The sequence below is a fragment of the Spermophilus citellus genome (genome assembly GCF_964194105.1).
Source record: "Spermophilus citellus genome assembly, chromosome: 2".
In the NCBI taxonomy this organism is placed as follows: Eukaryota; Metazoa; Chordata; class Mammalia; order Rodentia; family Sciuridae; genus Spermophilus; species Spermophilus citellus.
The window spans coordinates 200,837,932-200,858,792 of NC_138183.1; the positions used below are offsets into that span (position 1 = coordinate 200,837,932).

The window sequence follows — 20,861 nt, forward strand, 5'->3', positions numbered from 1 at the left end:
AAAAGATCTACAAAATTAAATTTTACTAAAGCAATAAAGAGGAGATAAAGCAGAATTTTCTTTAATAACATTGCATTAAGTAGCACACAATATTCTTTGCCACAGGGGCTAATGTCAGTGGGAATTAAAGTTAAAGGAAAGCCTGGCACAGTGGCACATGCCTGTAATCCCATCTACCCAGGAGGCTGAGGCAGGAGAATCACAAATTCAAGTCCAGCTTCAACAACTTAGGGAAAATCTGTCAAATCAATCAATCAATCAATCAAAAAGGGCTGGGGATGTAGCTTAAGGCTGGAGATGTAGGGTAAAATGCCCCTGGGGTCAATCCCTAGTACTGAAAAAATAAATAAATAAAAATAAAATAAAAAATGAAGCAAAGGGAAAAGAAAAAAGATTACTCAATTGCACTAAAATTTATAATATTAGAATGCTTAAGCTCTATGTAAAATTAAATATAATCAAGCATATGTAAATTGAATTTTAAATGTCTAATTCATTTTTATTCAGGTACAGTTTCAGGACCCTCAAGCTTCTAAAACTTTCTTTAGCTTCTTTAACTGTCTTCCCAGTTTTTCTCCCCCCCAGGGAATAAATGCATTCTATGTCATAATTTTATGGGCATGTTAAAATGGTTTCAGAACCTAAACTTCCAACAGTCATAGTTTTTCTTAAAGTGGATGTACTTGTGAACATAATATTGTACACCTTTGAAGGCCAGTATTTAACCAATTAAAGTACTAGCTTAAAATCAAATAAAGGAGAGTTTATCTTCTTCCTGATCTCACACAGCATTGGTTATCCTTTTGAGTTAGTTTTTACATGAATCTTTGTAATCTAGGCTTATGATCTGTAACTGTGATTGAGATGGTTGGATCCATCTTGTTACCTAGCACGCCTGAGCCCCTTAGCATCAGCTGCCTAGCATATATATCTGCTTAATGCCAATGAATACTGGCTCCTTTGCTAATAAAGTGTAAAGCGCTCCGTGAAGATTCCACCTGGAGAAATGCTACCTTAAATGAGGAGATGGTCAACTCCAGAATCTCCCAGATTTTGCTATCTAAATCCAAAGAGGTCTTTTGAATGGTTTATCCTGAGAAAATGGAAGCCATTCCAAGAGAAGTCCCGTTTATTCATTTAATCCAGAGATCTCTTATCTGAGAACTAGACAAATCTATTCCTGGAGTTACTGGACCTATTAGGTTCTAAGCCAACTTTGAGATTCCTGTCTTCAGTGGTCAAGGTCATAAATTTACACAAGAGCAGTTTTGGTCCTGTGGGATTTGGATGAAGTTGTGCTATCAGTAAATCAACATAGTGAAGGTGACCGGTGTGGTTGATTTAATTCACACTTTCCTCTGTTATGTTAAGGAGGCTCTTGCCTGAGGGCCTCTTCAGCTGAGATTTCCTCCTCCTGGAATGCTTTAATCTCCCAGACATCTGCATGGTTTAGACTAGCTTTCTATAAATGGCTCCTTAGCAGTGTTCTCCCTTTCCACTTAAAGACAAATAGGACCCATCCATTCCCTACCGCATTTCCACCATCATGTCCCTTAGGCCCCATTATTTTTCTTCACAGCAACTATCACCACACTGTATATACTACTTAAAAAAAAAAAAATCTGAGCTCCTCCAATAGAATTTAAGCTCCATATGGATAGAGGATAAGGAAACAGACTTTTGGTTATTTTGTTCACTGCTAGAGAGGACCTAGAAAACTGCCAGACACAAAGTAGGGGCTCAACAGTCACGCAGATTATTGGATGGGTGAATAAATTAAGGGATATTATTTACTGGGAGTCAACCAGTCTGATCATTAAGGCTGGGTCCAACTCCCAGATGTTTTTTTCCCCAACCACAGGGTTATTTTTCATCAGGAAAGGAAGTTGTGTGCCTGCAGGTGGGCAGAGTGACGAGGACCCCCTCTATTGAAACAAAGTGTCTTCTTTGTGGGGAAACTCCAGTGGGAGGCGTAGGCAGACCATGGGACCTAAGCCCCCTTGTCTGGCCAGCCAATCACTGGGCAGGACACCGGGAGCCAACCCCTCTGCGCCAGCCCACGCAGCCAGCCCTCTTTGCTGGTTTGCTGCGCTCAATTCGGAGGAGGGAGAGAGGCTTTAAAGGGCTAAAGGTTGAGCTCTCCCTTCTCATCAGAAAGCAGGTACGGGTAGAGCCTTTTCCTTTTGATTTGTAGCTTTCAACACGGGGATTTACCCTTTGCCACCGACACCCACGAAGACCCACGGTATGAAAAGACCTGTCTCTTCTTAGGTGTGCGTTCTATATGCTGTAGAATAGGAAGGACTCCGGGGGTGGGGGATCCTTCCAGCGCCCACATTCTGTTTGAAGACGAGGGAAGAGGCCCTGGACTAAGTCCCGAGGATCTTCCAGGCCTGGGTGGTGGAGAAGGCCAAGCTGCAGTCTTTCAGGGGTGGCCGTTGTCCTGGTGGGAGAGGGGAATGTGCTGACTGAGTCTGCGGTCACCTGGGACAGGGGTGGGAGACAGAATCGGGGTTCCCACGTAATGAGGAGTCTTTGCGTGGAGACCTACTATCCCTTGTAACTCATGTGCTGGCTGCTTTTAACTTTCCAGTTAAAGTTTTAAAGTGGTCTGAATAGCCCATTTTAATCAGACCCGGGGAATCTAGGCAAGGCCCTCTCTGTGACTCTGGCAGGTGTTTTTCTTTCAATTCAAGGCTATTCCTGTCACCTGTGCTCTGCTGGTACTCATCTTGCTTTAGCCTTCTGTCCTGACTGGAAAGCAAAGAAACCGCCTGAAAGCTGCTTTTCCTGGGCTCCTCACTACCAGTTTATTTCTTATTTTGGTAGCAAACTTGTAGAACGTATGTATCGGTAACCTAAAATTCTCTCTACAGAGGCTACCAATAATCGCCCACCCACCAAATCCAATGGTAGTTGGCAGGTATTCATTTATCTCTTGGGGATTTGACAAAAAGATTTTTGCCTTTTTGACTCCTCTTCCATTAATTTAAAGGAGTTCATTTTGATTCAAGAAAGTTTTCACAAATCCCAAACAACAAGAACAAAAACAAAACAACCTCTCCCCCCCCAAAAAAAAAACACCTGTGGATAGTATTTTGATATATTTTTAATGAATGCAAATGGTTTGTTTTAATTCCTTAGTTATAATCCTCATATTTCTGCCATATACTTTTAGTCCTGTACATATTGTATATTGTCTATTGTAATGATTAAACAGACAAGCATGGGCCATACTTTTATGTGTTTTTCACTGATCATAATTGGATTCTTTGAGATTATTCTGAAAAAGCACCCTTATGCCCAGAACTTTCTTTTCTGTATTCGAGATTTTTCCCATGGTATGATGACCCAGAGAAGAAAGTACTGATTGAAAAGTCATGCAAGTTTTTAACATTTTCAGTAGTTGTGGACTTGTAGCTTTCCAAGTATAACAATTAACATTTATGTTAACAGTATCTGCTTAATCCCATTCTTAACATGGTATTTTTTAAGTTTATTTTTGCCATTTTGATAATTGAGAAGTGCTATCTTCTGGTTTGCATCAGTTTTGGTATCTGTTTGAACTTTTTTTTTTGAAATATTTAACATTTGTTAGCCATTTGCTTTTTTCTTAAACTTCTATAAATAGGCAATTCATCATACATTTGTTTTCATTCTATCCTGATCTGTTTGTATCATGCCTTTATTAAAGGTGATGTGAACCTTTTTAAAACCAAATTTTAATGTGAACTATATGTAACTACATTAAATATAAATGGCAGTTTCATAAGTGATTACCAAGTGATCCCTCATAGAAACCATCACTAGATCAAGAAATAGAACATTACCAGTACTTAAGAGCCCCAGAGTATGCACTCCTACATCTAGTCCTGCAGCTGTAACTCAACCAACTTTTCGGGTACTTTATTACACCTACTCCATTTTAAAAATACATATGCCTTCATAAACATTATTGTTCAGTGGAATTTTTTTGTTTTGATCTTTTAAAAATGGAATTATGCAGTGCACAATCTTATTTGGTTTGGCTTCTCTCAGTGATTGTGAGATGATTCATCCTAGTGGCATGTAGCTGCAGATGATGTATTTTTGTTACTGTATAGGATTTCATTGTACAAATTTTCCATAATTTTGTTATTCTGTAGACAGATTCATTTTTTTCCTAGTGTTTGGAAACTACAGATCATACTGTGGTGGTAGTTCTTGCATTATTTCTGAAGCATATGTACATACATTTCTACTGGATAGTTGGGAGGAAGGTAATTGCTAAAACATGAGACTATGCCTATCTCCAATTGAAAAAACCATTTTATTTTAGAATAAATTTTTTAGAATCACAGAAAGTTCATGTATACTTTTTTGTTACAACTAGGACAGTAATTAAGTTAATTCAGCTGCACTTAACTTGGTTTTCACAAGTTTTTTTCCTACTGTTTTTTTTTTTTTTTCTTTTTGTATTCCTGGATTCTGTTCATTACATTTGGTCACTTTCTCTTTAGTCTCTTCTGGTCTGTGAGGGTTTCTTAGTCTTTCTCTGGTGACCACAACAATTTGAGAAGTTACACATATTTTGTGGCATGTCCCTCCATTTGGGTTTGTTTGATGTTTTACTCTTGGTTAGACTGGGATTATGGGCCTGAGGGAGGAATAACAGTGATGTGCCGTTCTTAGAACACACTTGGGAATGATGTTATTAACCTTCATCATGGGACTGAGACAATGTTTGTCATGTTTCTCTATAAAGTTGCTCTACTTCTTTATTCTACATTTTGGAAGCAAATCCCCAAGCAGAAGGGTGCCTGCAATGTGATGGGAGGGAGTGAAGCTCCACCTCCTGGAGGAGGGGTATGCAGCAATAAGTTAAAGATTTTTGGAAAGTGGTTTCAACTGGGGCAATTCGCTGCCCTGGGGAAATTTGGCAATATCTAGAAGCATTTTATTTGTCACAGCTGCAGAAGATCAAGAGTTTTAATGGCTTCAAGTGGGTACAGACCAGGAATGCTACTAAGCATCATAACAAACACATAGCAGAAAATTATCTAACCAAAAATGTCAGTAAAGCTGAGATTGAGAAATTGCTATTGGAGATTCCATGAGGATAATCAAGAAAGGAAATCGGGCAGGTCTATGGGAGGAAATAAACAAAAATATGCTCTTCTCTGGGGTAAATGACATTTCCCCACAGAACTTCTTATTTCTATCCTCAACCATAAAGAACCTCTCCTTCCTTTGTGTTCTCCTAAGACTACTGTAGCTCAGATGACAGCCGTTATATATTTAGAAGTCGTCTTCTAGCCAGGCATTCAGCACAGGTTCTAGTATCATAGATCATGGCGGCACCAATTTCATGTAAATGAACTCCCAGTGCCTAGAAAAAGGCAGCACTACTTAAGAGAAAGAGTAAGATTTGTAGTTGGATAGGCTATTTGTCAACTCTGTGACCTAATTTCTAAGTGTCTGTATCTGTAAAATGTAAGTAAAACCAAACTTTAGGGAGTGTTTTAAAGACTAGACAATCTTGGGGCTGGGGTTGTGGCTCAGTGGTAGAGTTCGCGCCTTGCCAGGTTCGATCCTCAGCACCACATAAAAATAAAGGTATTGTGTCCATCTACAACTAAAAAAATATTTTTTTAAAACAGGCTAGATAATCTTTTCATAAAAAGCAGTAGGTACTCAAGAAATATAGTCATTATGAATATGAGCTGAAGGAATAATTTATTTTGAACAAATATTTTAATTATTGTAGGTGGTAAAAGTTCATGTCATTTATTTTATTTTATTTTTTTTTAAATGACAAACTAGCATTTTTTAAAAATATTTATTTATTTATTTTTAGTTTTTCGGCGGACACAACATCTTTGTATGTGGTGCTGAGGATCGAACCTGGGCCTCACGCATGCCAGGCGAGCGCGCTACCGCTTGAGCCACATCCCCAGCCCCATGTCATTTATTTTAAATTGAAATTCTCTTAGACTCTGGTTGCCCCTATTGGTTCAAAACATTTTGGGATAAATGAATACCTTCACATAAGAGAAGTGGCACCAAATTATCTGTTTTTCTCCTGAAAATGTAAATAAAAGAACACAAAACAAAAAATCCCTTGAAAACAACAAATCCATTAAGAAAAGGCCAGAGTATATTGTATTCTAATCAGAATTGCAGATATAATGTAGTTGAAACCCAATAGAATTCTGACTTGAATAAAACTTGTCTCAGAGGAACACAAATGAAAAAAGTGTGGGATTATGAGAGTCGGAGAGAGAGAAAATATCAAGATATAAGGCGTTCTCCATGTATATATAATATGTCAAAATATTCTCTATTGTCATGTATATCAAAAGAACAAATTTTAAAAAGACATAAGGTGTTGTTAAAATGCATTATTATGAATGGTACCTTGTAAGTTACAGGCATGTATTAACTTCCTTAATCCTTATGATGTAGGCATTCTTGACATTCATGCTTACAGATATGAAAAATGAATCCCCAAGTACCTGTTGGCTTTTGTAACAGCTGAGCTATCTTGGTGTAAGTATAGAAGAGGCAGTTAGATTGAAGTGGACTGAAACTGTAATAAGTAGAGAAGATGCTTTAGAAGTTTTAACTATAAACATGAAGGGTGTATGGTGTGAAGGGAACATCTATGAAAGACTAAATTATATTTGGAAAAGCCTAATGGAAAGACCTCAAAGACGGGGAGAAGTTGAAGATAGAAGAGAGAAAATGAGATGAGAGATCACTCATGGATCACTTTGAGAACAGTTAATGCTGATGAGATTCAGATCACAGGTGGAAGGATAAGCTACAGAAAGGGAGTAGAGCCCCTTTGTTACAGGAAAGAAGAATAAAAAGGCCTATTTACAGTGATATCTGAAAATTTTCTAGTTAGGAAGTCAGGAATGTGTTCTATGCCTTACTTTCCCTCACCTGCCATATTCTGTATGTCATGGAGAAGTTTGTATTCCTTTAAAGTTTCTATAAATTTATTCCCTTTTACTACTTTTTAAAAAGTCACTATGTAACCTATTTTTGTCAGATTTATCTGTAATCTAGAATATTTATTCAGTGTAGTAAAAAAAAAAAACTGTAAACCTGCTGATAGTTCACCAATAACTATAGGACAAATCCACTTTCCATTTAAGCAATTAAACTGTCCCTTTTGTACATTTTTACTTCCATCGCCTGTCTTTTCCAATACCATTAACAAGAATGAAAGACTGCAAAGGACAGGGGGTTTGAGAGAGATCTAAGCTGAATTCTGTCCACTTCTTAGCTCTGTCTTTTCAGGCAGATCACTGAAGAGGAGGTGAGGACCTTGAAGGTATTAGGAAGTGTGTTTAAGTGGCTAACTGGAATGCCCATGCTGAATAAAAAACTGAATAAAGTGGCTGATAAATGAAATGCAGGGCTCAAAAGACTAGAATTTGGTGTTTGAAAAACTGTCATGGGAATCGGGGCTTGAAATTGCTCAATTAACTCTAAGATATTAGTGAGTTATGGGAGTCTGCAATTTAAGAATTTTAGTAGTAGCTATTGAAACCTTCAATGACAGCATTAGAGTAAAATGTTGGAGTGCAATAAGGTCATGAGAGTTGATGTCAAGGATATGAAAGAATTCTATCTGGGATGAGCTTTAACAGTGAACTTCACCCACAATAACTGATGTTAGGAGTGGGTATGAAAGGAGTTTGTGAGCAAGCACCAGACATTTAGAGCCTCTATGAATTTGTGACCAGACATGACATGGTAAAATGAGATTGTGGGATGTTCCAATTGCGTATGTTTCAAGAGTTATAATGTATTGGCAAGGATGCAGTAACAATGTTTTATAGGCTGAGATATGTGTTAGGTGTCTGTGGGGAAGAGAAGGAATCAGCAAACTAACCCATACTTAGTAGGAGCCTGTTCTGTGCCAGGTGATACATGAACCCTACCTCCTTTGATTCATACTACATTCCTCTGAGGTTGATTCTCATATCATCTCTTTGGAGAAGTATAAACTAGGCTGATAGAGGATGAACTGACTTTCAAACTTTTTCAGTTCATAAATGGTGGGGCTGGGGGGCTGGGATCGTGGCTCAGCGGTAGAGTGCTCGCCTAGCATGTGGGAGGCCCTGGGTTCGATCCTCAGCACCACATAAAAAGAATAAATAAAAGAGATATTGTGTCCAGTTACAACCAAACAATAAATATTAAAAAAAAATGGTGGGGCTGGGACTGAATTTTGGGAGGGTGGAAAAAGTAACGCAATACAATGGTCTATGTCAAAGGATTGTTTTTTGTCAGGAAATGTATCAGAAAATGCTATGGTTCTCAAATCATACTTTTCCACATGTCCCATTTATTCCATGTTTTTTAAAATTTCTTTTTCCCCACTGAAGCCTGAATTCTGATCCATGGACAAGATGGCAGATTCATCGTCATCGTTTTCCTTCTTTTCTGATTTTGGGATCCTATTGTATTTGGAGGAACTAAACAAAGAGGAATTAAGTAAATTCAAGTTGTTCCTAAAGGAGACCACAGAACCCCAGCCCTGTCCGATACCCTGGACTGCTGTGAAGAAAGCTAAGCGGGAGGAACTTGCTAACCTGATTAACAAACACTATCCAGGAGGGCAGGCCTGGGATGTGACTCTCAAAATCTTTGGCAAGATGAACTTGAAAGATCTGTGTCAGAGAGCAAAAGCAGAGATCAACTGTGAGTGATAGTGGGGACAAATCTGGGGGGAGGGAGTAGGAAGTGTTTCCTAAAGCTCTTCCGAATGATTCTTTAGAGGGACTTGGGGATTAAACCGCTCTAAGGGACATAGGCTTAGTGGTGGTCTCATACATGGGGAGCTTATTAGATCATTTGGGCAACACTGAAGCAGGAGATTGAGTAATATCACTCAGCCAAGCTTTTTTACAGGGATAACTTTTTGTACCTATTAAAATGACTAAAGGAATTGACCAATGGGAATTATTCCATCTAATGGCCTTTGCCTAAATGATAAAGTCATAGGTTAAATTCTGAGAAATCTCAAATATGCTTTAAAATATTTGCTGAAATATAATGGGCTAAAAATTACTAAAAGACAAAACAAAGCAAGTATTTTTAGCAATCTCAGTATTATAGACTTTAAAATCCATTGCTCATATACAAGGCTTTACAGTTACAAGTGTGTATCCATTATATACTTTGTGCATCTTCGTCTTGCTCTAAGGTCAACATAGGCAAGGAAACAGACTCGTACTACACCATTTGCCCTAGACCTGCAGAGTAGAAGGAATGGCAAGTTTTGTTTGCACCGCATCATTTCCTCCCTTGGCTAAGCTGGTGGGGTTTGAGGCTCTGTTGCCTCTAGTTTCTTTTAACCCAGATAGTCTCAGAACTGGAGCAATGAGTAGAAATGCTGGATCCTGTTCTGTCCATCACCTAAAATATTTGATTTTGGAAAATACCATGATTCTGTTGGAACTTGTTGCAGGGACAGCCCAGAAAATGAGACCACAGGATGCTGAGGCTGGAGAGGCACCAATTCAGGAGGTGGTGCTGGGTGAGTAGATAGGCTTTTTGTCAGCATTTGAGCTTTTGAAGTATCATGGAGGGCTTATCTCCCAGAGGAACATTGTTCAACTTTTGTTAATATCTTCTAATACCCAACCTGTTCCTGAGTATCATTCAGAAAGAGTTGACAACATTGGCTGTCTGGTCCAAAGTCGGAATCAGGGCCATATTAATGCAGGGCCTCAGGAGAGCAGTATTTGGAAATGTCCAGTTAAAAGTTGACAGTGTGAAGAACAAGGTGGACTAAAAATTTCTTGAGTTGGCAGAGGACGTACAGCTTATCACATCTATTACCTTCTTTCAGAGTAGTGCTGTAATTGAGTTCCAGGTGACCAACTAGTTCATGTTAATTATAATTTCTGGAACCAGATCTTCTCCGTCCTGGTTCATCACCATTTCTACTTCCCTTGCTCTGTTTTGAATTATACTTAGTTGAGTTCTAGCTTCTATAAATGGAATGAAAGTAGAAAGAAAATTGAGCCAAGTGAGAGAACTTTATTTTTAACCTAGCTACAATGTTTTCTAAATGGCCACATTATTTCATTAAATAAATAATTGAGAATATACTTAATTTCAAGCACCAGTGAATACAGTTTGCTTATTAAATGACCTTGACTATAAATTCCCACACCTGTAGTATGAAAAACACTAATGATAATTTTTATTATTTCAAACCTAGTGGGTTTGTTGAGATGTTTAAATACAGCTAATTATGTCTATATTATTTTTCAGCAATTTGTGATAAAAGTTAACAGTACTTCTTATAGAAACTTTAGAAAATATTATAAGTACAAAATCAAAGATAAGAACAGTAATGATTTATTGATTCTCCTCTTTATGTATATCAATTCCACACTGTTTGAATTATTGTAGTTTCATGATAGGGTTTAGTTTTTGTAAATAGTTCTTCCTCCAACCTACCAAAATGTTTTGGCTATCATATGTTTGCTTATTTCTATCTTTGCTTTTCAACTTCCCATAAGTGAAACAAACCTATTTTTTAAAGGATTCAAAATATCATTAAAAAAGTGGGTTTCTCCTTTTCTCCTCTTCGTATCCCAACCTGCTATTAATATATCTTAGAATCAGAAATGTACAACTAGTTTCAAATAATATACCACATCATAGTACAAATATAATAATAACTTGTGTTTATCATTACTGCCATTTTCACTTAAACATAAGCATATATAGATAATATAAGTAGAATACCTAATTGAAAATATTGTTGTGATTATACTAAAGTGTTATCCATTAAGACATTCTAAAATAAGAAAAATACCTTTATTTTACTTTTCCAAAAAAAGGGAATTAACCAGTATTAACATTTTGATGCATATCCTGTAGGTTTTGAGGCACATAAAGTTTGTCTACTTTTTCCAGGACAGGATCGTATTAAACAGATTTCCCTGAAACTTGATTTCTTTTTAACTAAATAATTGATATTTTGCATATTTGCATTTTTGCATACATCTGTACTTTATTCAGAAGTTGAACAGTATTCAATTATGATTGCATTCTTTTCTGACACTTCTTGTGTACAAGGAGATATTCATCTCTGGGCATGTGATGATGAACTAGAGATATAGTCTCTACCCAAGTGCATCATTTCTTTGAAAGTAAATAATTAAAGCTTGTGATATGTATTGTGAATGGAAAATACATCAAGTTTTGAGAATATATGAAAGGGAGAACTATTCTAAGACTAAGATTCAAAGAAGGTCTTTCTAAGACAGTATCATTTGAATGGAGATCTAGGCAGAAATCAAGATTCTAGATCAAGATGAGATTATGTTTGGACACTGGGAATTCTTCAAAATATTCAGGCTTTGCTTCAGTGTTCATTAATAGAAATGAATCTACTTTGGATTATTTTGATGTATAGATTCAGGTTTGTCTTGTTGTCCTCCCTAGTTGCTGTTATTGTCTCTATTACTTTTTATCTGGATGATGATTCTGTTCACCACATATCATTCTTTTTCTCTATTGAGAAAGGTATAAAGAAGAGAACATATTCTAGAGTAAATCTAATTTTTATTTTCCATAACAATTTAACAGCTTCTAATGCAGGCTTTAAGCCTACAGAAATATTTGTTTTGATTTCTCCATTTAAAATCTAAGCCATCTTTGATTTCAGCCTATATTACTTTTGTAACTCTGGTATTCTTAACATTGCAACTAATGAAATTTGTTTTGATCATTTTTTTTGTTTTTCCTGCTCCATTATGTCCTAGGTGGTGGAACAGAATACAAAATTCAAATAAAGGAAAAATTTTTTGACATATTGGTTAGGAACTCCTTGCCGGGAGAACCTACAGATTTCCATCATGGAATTATTCAGGAAGAGCGAAACCTATTGGAGCATTTGTTTGATGTGGATGTCAAAACTGGTGATCAGCCACAGACAGTGGTGCTCTGGGGAGTTGCTGGAGTTGGGAAAACAACATTGATGAGAAGGGCGATGTTAGAATGGGCAGAGGGCAATCTCTATCAACAGAAGTTTGCCTATGTTTTTTATCTCAATGGGCGAGAAATTAGCCAGCTGAAAGAGAGAAGCTTTGCTCAGTTGATATCAGAGGACTGGCCTAGCAATGAAATCCCCATTGAAAGTATCCTGTCTCAGCCAAGTAGTCTTCTTTTTATTGTTGATAGTTTTGACGAACTGAACTTTGCCTTTGAGGAACCCGAGTTTGCACTTTGTAAAGACTGGACCCAAGTACACCCTGTGTCCTTCCTCATGAGTAGTTTGCTGAGGAAAGTGATGCTCTCTGAATCATTCTTGTTGGTGACATCAAGATTCACAGCTTCTAAGAGACTGACATCCTTGTTGAAGGACCACTGTTATGCAGTGCTACTAGGAATGTCTGAGGATTCAAGAAGGGAGTATATTTACCAGTTTTTTGAAGATGAGACATGGGCCATGAAAGCATTCAGTTCATTAAGAGACAATGAGATGCTTTTTGACATGTGCCAAGTTCCCCTACTGTGCTGGATCATCTGTACTTGCCTGAAGCAGCAAATGGTGAGGGGCAGCGATGTCACCGTGATCTGCCAAACAACCACAGCTCTGTTTATGTGCTGTATCTCCAGCCTGTTTGCACCAGTAAATGGACACTCTCCTAAACTGCCCAATGAAGCTCAGCTAAGGAGCCTGTGCCACTTGGCTGTCAGAGGAGTATGGACCATGACACATGTGCTCTACAAAGACAATCTCAGGAAACATGGGTTAACCAGATCTGACCTCTCAATTTTTCTGGATGCGAATATTCTTCAAAAGGACACAGAGTATGATAATTGCTTTGTGTTCACTCACCTACATTTTCAGGAGTTTTTTGCAGCTATGTTCTATATGTTGGAAGTCAGTTGGGAACACAGAGACCATTTCTTCCAGTCTTTGGAGGACTTGAAGCTATTACTTGAAAGTGAAAGTTGTCAAAACCCCCATTTGAGGCAAATGAAATGGTTTCTGTTTGGCCTTTTGAATGAAGATAGAGTGAAACAATTGGAGGACACTTTTAATTGTAAAATATCCCTGGAGTTAAAATCAGAGTTACTTCAGTGGATGGAAGTATTTGGAAAAAGTGACACTTCTTTATCACAGCTGGAACTTCTGGACTTGTTTTTCTGTCTCTATGAGACTCAAGATGAAGCATTTGTAATCCAGGCAATGAGCTATTTTCCAAAGGTTAAAATTGAGATTTGCAAGGAAGCCCATTTGCTTGTGTCTTCATTCTGCCTTCAGTACTGCCAATGTTTGGAGACCATTAAACTGTCTGTGACTATGATATTTGAAAAGCCGTTAAACTCAGGCCCTGTAGCCGACACTTGGTAAGTGCCCTGTGGGGGGAATAAAGAAAGTAGATTTTGTTGGAGGAGGAGTTGAACCAAGGTCCCAGAGCTGGGATAACCTTGGAGAGCTGTTCCACTCTGTGGCAAGGAGGCCAGGCATTTAAACCCCTATTGACCAGTCTTGACTGCTATAAGAAATAAGCAAAAACTTGCTTGAGCTGGCTTTTCTGGTTTGAAGGCAAACTTCTAGAAAAGGCACAGGGATGACAACTCTCAGCTGTCAGCATTCCCAGCAACTCGGGGAAATGAATGCTTCAGTTCTGAAGGAAGGATATGGTGTCATGCAAACTTGCATCCATTGTAGGAAGTATATTCATTTTTAAAAACAATCCCTTCCAGAAAAATAAGGGGCCAGAAACTACTTGCTGAAGCTGATACACAAAGGTCATCTACCTGTACTGTGTACCCCTGTACTCTACTGACCTAGCTCACCTTCCCTTTGTTAAAGGTAGACCTTTAGTGTGTGTGCACATGCTTTATGAAAGATCTCAGCCCTTTAATGTATGTAAAGACTATCAGAGGTTAGTAAGAAATAATAGGTGCTGGATAAATGTGGTTTTTGTTTTTTTAATATTTACTCTTTTTAGTTGTAGTTGGACATAATACCTTTATTTATTTATTACTATGTGGTGCTGAGGATCAAACCCAGGGCCTCACACATGCTAGGCGAGTACTCTACTGCTGAGCTACAACCCCAGCCCTGGATAAATATTTTTTAAAAGAATAATTCACCTTCAGCATTTTATGTATATTATTTGGCCCTATTCCCATCCTCAAGTTTACTTTTCTCACCTACCCATCTAAATCTGGGGGACAAATTGAACTATAGAATTCAGTTCCAAATTTAATTAAAATTGAGAGCTTACTTGGTCTCATAATGAGCCAGACACTCAACATGTTATCCAGCTTAATGCTAATAGCAAGAAAATTATACATCTCATACATAAATATCTATTTAAGATTTCAAAGCTGAGATTCAGAGGTTTACCTAGAAAATAAGTTCTTTTTTTTTAAGAGAGAAATTTTTAATATTTATTTTTTAGTTTTTGGTGGACACATCTTTATTTGTATGTGATGCTGAGGATCGAACCTAGCACCTGGCGTATGCCAGGCCAGCAGGCTACTGCTTGAGCCACATCCCCAGCCCTAGAAAATAAGTTCTCGATTCAAGAACATCAAATAAGACAAACACTTGCTGAGTATTTACTGTATACCTGACAGTCTTCTAAGACCTTTTATTTATTTTTTACAACAATCCCATGAAGTAGATGCTCTCTCTCATTTTACTTATGGAAAAAAAAAGACACCACAAAGGCATAACTTGAGTGAGGTCACACATCTGAGTCCCCTGAGACTGTAATTTTCCAACTTTTCCCCAGCTGTTCCATTGGACCTATACACAATTACAGAAGCAGCCATCTCTTAAGAACATATATTTCCTTTTCCTCTGAACCGTGATAATAGAAATTGGGGGCTGGAATGCTCTGACCTTTACTTTTAAGGAGTTCAAGTAATTTTCTTCAGTCAGTTTTCTTAAGTCTGACTTCCTTATTCCATTTCAAGAAAATGTGACTGAACCCAGGCCTAAGAATGTCTTTTATACTTTACAATAAATGTTTGGAAGTCTGGCCACTAGATTGTCAGGCCTCATGCTAGCTTCCCTCACTTATGTTGCAGAATTGCTAATGCTAGAGTTGGCTTTGTTGCTAAAAATTTTTTAAAGGATCCGAGAACTCAAGTTTTAAAAGGGTCATTGTAGGTGACTTCAGTCTATTCTACAAGATAACTATATTGTAAACTTGTCTCATTCACCATTTTGTCTATAGCATTTGTTCATAGGAAATATTTGAATGTTTTATTATCAAGTTTTCACAAATTTGACCTTAAGTGGTAGACCATTACTCTGTAGTACCATTCATTCCAATTTAAATTAAAGTATCAGAACCAATTTATTTAGTAACTATTATGAAGAAAGCAACAAATATTTATATTAAATACTTTATATATAATTTATTTACTAAATATTTTAATGTAAATGATAGCTAACAATTGTTAGGAAGCCCTTAAAACCTGGGACACTTGCTGAACATTTTCTATAGGTTGCTTTGCTGAACTTTCACAGTTATCCTAAGAGATTCTCAACTTTATTTGCCAAGATGAATAAGCTGAAGCTCACTTGATTAGTAAATTTTTCAATTAGTGAGTGGAAGAGTTGAGTTGTTCTGTGTTCTAGAGCTTATGCTTATTATAGTCACCAGGCTACTTCTGATTTATTCCTTTACCACCTTTATTCATCTTAGAGTCTTTGGTAATATAACTGATAATTAACTCATTCAGCATTTTAATGTTTGCGGGTGCTTCTGAGTTCCCACTTATCTTGACTATTGAGTCTTCACAACCTTATAAAGAGAGAAGATATTTCCATTTTATAAATGAAGAAATCTTGGAGCTCATAGAATTGATGTGATGTATCTAAAGTATTATAATTAGTTAAATGATAAGGCTCAAAGCCTTTGGTTCTTAATATATAACGTATCAAATTGCTACCTACTAATCCTAACCTTACTCTTTGTGGTCATTTGCTTTTTTTTTTTTTTTTTTCCCTTCATGACATTGACTCTTCAGATACTTGATCTCTTGTTCTTCCTAGGTCTCTCCCTCCAAAGAGAAATCTCTCTATAGTTTTAATTTTTTGTGTATTTAGGGAGTGGATAAGAGATGGGGAAGCTATTAAGAAAACAAAGCTTCTAGAAAGATGCCAAGTAAAGAGAAGATTTACTGCTGGACTATGCCCATGGAACAGCTGCACTGAATGCTCCTCCAATTTCCAAAGCACTTTTACTTTTATACTAATATCATCTTCTGAGAGTTGACTGAGCTGAAATAGATTCACACATCTTTTTCTTCTTTCCACTCATATATAGGCAAAGGGACAGTGATCGTATTATCCGTTGCTGGAAAAATCTCTGTTCTGTGTTTCACACAAATGAAAACTTCAGAGAATTGGAACTGTATCATAGTAACCTTGATGAATTAGCAATGAAGACTTTCTGTCAAGAACTGAGGCATCCCAATTGTAAACTACAAAAACTACTGTAAGTCTGGCATAAGAAAATTTAATGGAGTTACTGATCTTTCTTCTTATCTTCCACTTTTTATTAGGGGAAACTAATGGTAAATAAATAGTCATGCAACACATAATAATATTTTTGTTAATGACAGATGGTGATATGATAAAATTCTATCTCCTAGTGATCTCATAGCTATCTTGGTTTCTGTAAGTCCTATCATTGATGTTTGCAAAACAACAAATTGACTAATGACACACTGATCAAAATGTGTTCATCATAATGGTACTTTAAAATCCTTTGTCAAAATACTGTTAAGAACACGAACAGCAGAAACTTTTGAGGATATGGGAGCATAACTAACTTGTTTTGGGAAAGATTCTACAGGGTGTGATAATTGTTCACATGAGATTTTGAGGCTTGACTAGGAATTTTCTAGGTAAAGAACACAGAGACATGGGGAAGTTGGGACTGTAGCTCAGTGGAAGAGTGCTTGCCTGACATGTTTGAGGCACTGGGTTTGATCCTCGGCAGCACCACATTAACAAATAAAGTATTAAATGTACACATCTGGTTTTTTTAGTTGTCGATGGACACAATATCTTTATTTTTTTATGTGGTGTTGAGGATTGAACCCAGTGCCTCACATGTACAAAGCAGGCTCTCTACCACTGAGCTACAGCCCCAGCCCTTAAATGTGCATGTGCACACCTTTTTTTTTTATCCTTCTTTTAAAAAAATATTTTTTTAGTTGTACACAATACTTTTATTTACTTTTATGTGGTGCTGAGGGCCTCACACGTGCTAGGCAAGCATTCTACCACTGAGCCACAACCTCAGCCCAAGTACACACATCTTTAAAAAAAAAAAAAAAAAACCACAGACATTCTAGGCAAATCAGCAAAGCACTTTCAAAGACGAGCTCTAGAATTTTCTATTTTTTCTTCTGAAATTGTTTCTTTTTTTTTTTTTTTCTTGGTGCTGGGGATTGAACTCGGGGGCACTCGACCACTGAGCCATATCCTCAGCCCTATTTTGTATTTTATTTAGAGACAGGGTCTCACTGAGTTGCTTAGCGCCTTGCTTTTTTGCTGAAGTTGGCTTTGGACTTGCAATCCTCTTATCTCAGCCTCCCAAGCTGCTGGGATTACAAGCATGTGCCACCGCACCTGGCCTGAAATTGGTTTTCTATTGAATAATTAACATTCAATAAAATGCCCAGATATAAAAACTGTGACAATATAACATATTGTCACCAATACCCAAAACAAGATAAAGCATTTTCTTCATGTCAGGAAATTTCCTTGTAGCCCTTCCTGTTCAGTCCTTTCATGTCATCCAGTCCCAGAGGCAAACATATTCTAATACCTGCCATCATGGGGCAGCTTTGTCTTTTCTTATAAATCCTTTAGTTTAACTAATACAGTATATGCTTATTGTGTCCATCCTATTTTCTTAACAAATATTTGAAAAATGTCTTTCTTACATATTTTAGTCTTATTACTGACTAGCATTTCATTATATGACTATACTACAGTTTCTTTATTCATTCTCTTGTAAATGGAACCCTGGGATTTTCCTAATTTTTTAGTTCTTTTGAGTAAGACTGCTTTGAATATTCTTTGATTTCTTTCCTTGTGACATAAGTTTTCATCTTTGGTGAATACTTGGGAATGGAATTGCCGATTAATAGATGTATATCTTAAGAAATGGACAGTTCTCCAAAGTGATTGTGCCATTTTGTAGTCCTAAGAGCAATATATGGAAGTTCTAACTGCTCTTTATATTTGCCAACATTTGCTGCTATCAATCTTTTAAATTTTGTTAATTTGGCTCTCATGCTCTCATTTTTAAAAATGTGTTTGTTTGCATGTCCCTTGCATTCTGCTAGAACCTGGAACTGATTTTATTTCCCTCTATATTTTAGTGCCTGTCTCATATGCCCAAGGTCCATTGGGTGCTTAGAAGTATGTATTGAATGCTGAACAAATGATGGATCCTTGTTTCTATCAACCCTGAATGCTCTTTCAAGGGGAAAGAGGCTTCATTAAACATTTTCCTCAGAATCTGTGTTTTTAGTGAGTTCTGGTAATAGATTTCAAGTAACTAGAGTTCATTGGTCTTGTAGATTAAGGAGTTGAGGAAAGAGGGTATATGCTCTGATTAAAGGGTTTTTGGAAGTCCTTTTCACTCATTTCTAAACCTCTGACAACATTATCCCTTCATTGAATGTCACCAGTCCAAATCTTAAAAACCAATGCCGCCTTGTTGGTTAAATGGATTCCTCTTTTAGAATGCAAGGGTCTCTGAGAGGGATGACACTCTGGTGACTATTCTGTCTTTGCAACCTTAGTGGTAGTTCCTTTACTTCAACAAGTGAGACTGCTTCTGATTTATATTTACAGAATGCTTTAGGCACTTTTATTAGATGAGGATGGTTAGTGTGACAAGTGGGTAAAAAAAATCTTTATTTTCTTGTGGATGATTGGGGGCAGAGATGATGGGAGAAAGGGTAGTGATCAGAGGGGAGGAGAGGAGGTATCACAAGAGGAGGTTTCAAACAGTTAAGTGTGAACAGACTGGGAATTTGGGGCCAGCAAAGGCACTACAGAAGAATCAGACATATTGACTGAGTTAGCAGATGGAAAGTAGGAAAGAATATTGGAAAATTTAACTTTATATTTTGCTTCAAATTGCCTCTGTACACCTAAAAACATCTGTAAGATTACAAGGCATATTTTGTAACAATGTGTTTTGCTAATGATGTGTACCACACAGTTGATATTAGCTATGCACTCATTTTGATTACTTAAAGATTTTAATATTGTTATTTCATGTTATAGTTGCAGTATTTGGAACAGTGCTGATGATTTTGGTAGTCATTCCTGAGATTGTCTTCAGAAGCTACTCTGTTTTTCCTGATGTTATCACCTTTTTCCTTTAAGGTCAAAAAGGTTGGTGGTGTCAGGATATAAATGGAAATCAAAGCTGTAACACAGTTGCTTTTCTAAGCAATACTCTGAAACTCAGATTAATTACCTGACCTAAAATATGAGAAACCCAGTCAGATAAAAGATGAAAGTAAGATAAGAAAATACTTATGTAATATCCAAGAGTTGAATATGAATAGAGAGGGGTGCTGTAACCAGAGATAGAGATGATTTTGTAATCCCTTCTGCATATTTTTTCTTCTGAAGGTTGAGATCTGTCGCCTTCCCTGATGATTGTCGGGGTATATCTAGTTTGTTGACTCACAACCAGAATCTGATGCATCTGGACCTGAAAGAGAGTAAAATAGGGAATAATGGAATAAAGTCATTATGTGAAGCCTTGAAACACCCAGACTGTAAACTACAGAATTTGAGGTAAGTATTGAGTTTTTTATATTATTATTGAGATTTTGATCTGTCCAAACAGACAGCCAAACAATGTATTAATGATGACAGGGTGTAGTGCTGGAGCAGGCTGTTTTACTTGAGTTTTGGTAATGAATCCCCCTCATTTATAACTGCAACTCAGTAACAAGACCAGAGGTTGAGAAAGAACAGTGTGGCAACTGTAAAGGTGCTTGCTTGTTATCAGATATTTATCTAGTGTCAGCCCTCTGCTGATTTTTCTTTAAGAATGTGAGAACATTAGCAATCATACTTGTTCTGATGATTAAAATCTGTGACAGATTTTAAGAAATATATTATTTTCCAGTGAAGGTCAAATAAATCAGTTTCTGACAAAACAAAAAATCATTATAGTAGGTTTTATCTTAGAAGTTTTTGTAATCCCTAGACTCAATTCAGTTGGCCAAGACTGAGTCTTGATGCATGAAGGGCCAGGTATGCCACCGTTGTGGAAAGAAAGGTGTTGGAGAGATAATTGATATCTGAAGTGAGTCTTTCTTAGATTCTATGACCAATGGGAATTTAAAAAAAAATCTTACTGGTTTCTGCAAGATGAAATTAACCTATAGCATGTCTGGAGAGTTCTTGGATAATTCTTAAACATGGGTTGAATGCAGTTGTCATCAGGCCAGGTTGGGGCAAAAGTTTTAACAGCTGTGAAGTAGTTTTAGGACATTATGAATAATTTCTGTAACCTGCTCTTGTGGTCTGTAATCAAGTAAGAAGTATGTAACTGGTTCCCATGTCTAAAAATAAAGTGTATTAGTAGCATAAATGGTAGGAAAGATATTTCTTACAGTGGGAGCTATGTATCTAAGACAAAAAAATCTTGGCATGAGACAGATCAGCAAGATATGAAAGAGCCCTTTTAATTGAGGTTTGAATAAAGTCTTCGACATTCATTTACTTTTGCAATCTTGATGAAGACCAAGTTAGCAGGCTTTCAAGTGGGGAATCTTCTCTGGGGGTTAACTATTAGGGCTTCTTATACCAGTGATTAGAT

General features: G+C 37.0%; 1 protein-coding gene across 1 annotated transcript in view; it reads left to right on the top strand.

Moving 5' to 3' along the window:
- Positions 1-8,405: 8,405 nt before the first annotated feature.
- Positions 8,406-20,861, top strand: part of NLRP14 (NLR family pyrin domain containing 14) — a gene marked incomplete at both ends in the record, with an annotated part of 30,054 nt that continues 17,598 nt past the window's right edge. Inside the window, 5 exons of the mRNA XM_081280365.1 lie at positions 8,406-8,697; positions 9,467-9,535; positions 11,781-13,374; positions 16,320-16,490; positions 19,661-19,828. Of these exons, the coding sequence (XP_081136491.1) occupies positions 8,406-8,697; positions 9,467-9,535; positions 11,781-13,374; positions 16,320-16,490; positions 19,661-19,828 (2,294 nt within the window). The remainder of the gene's footprint in view (positions 8,698-9,466; positions 9,536-11,780; positions 13,375-16,319; positions 16,491-19,660; positions 19,829-20,861) is intronic.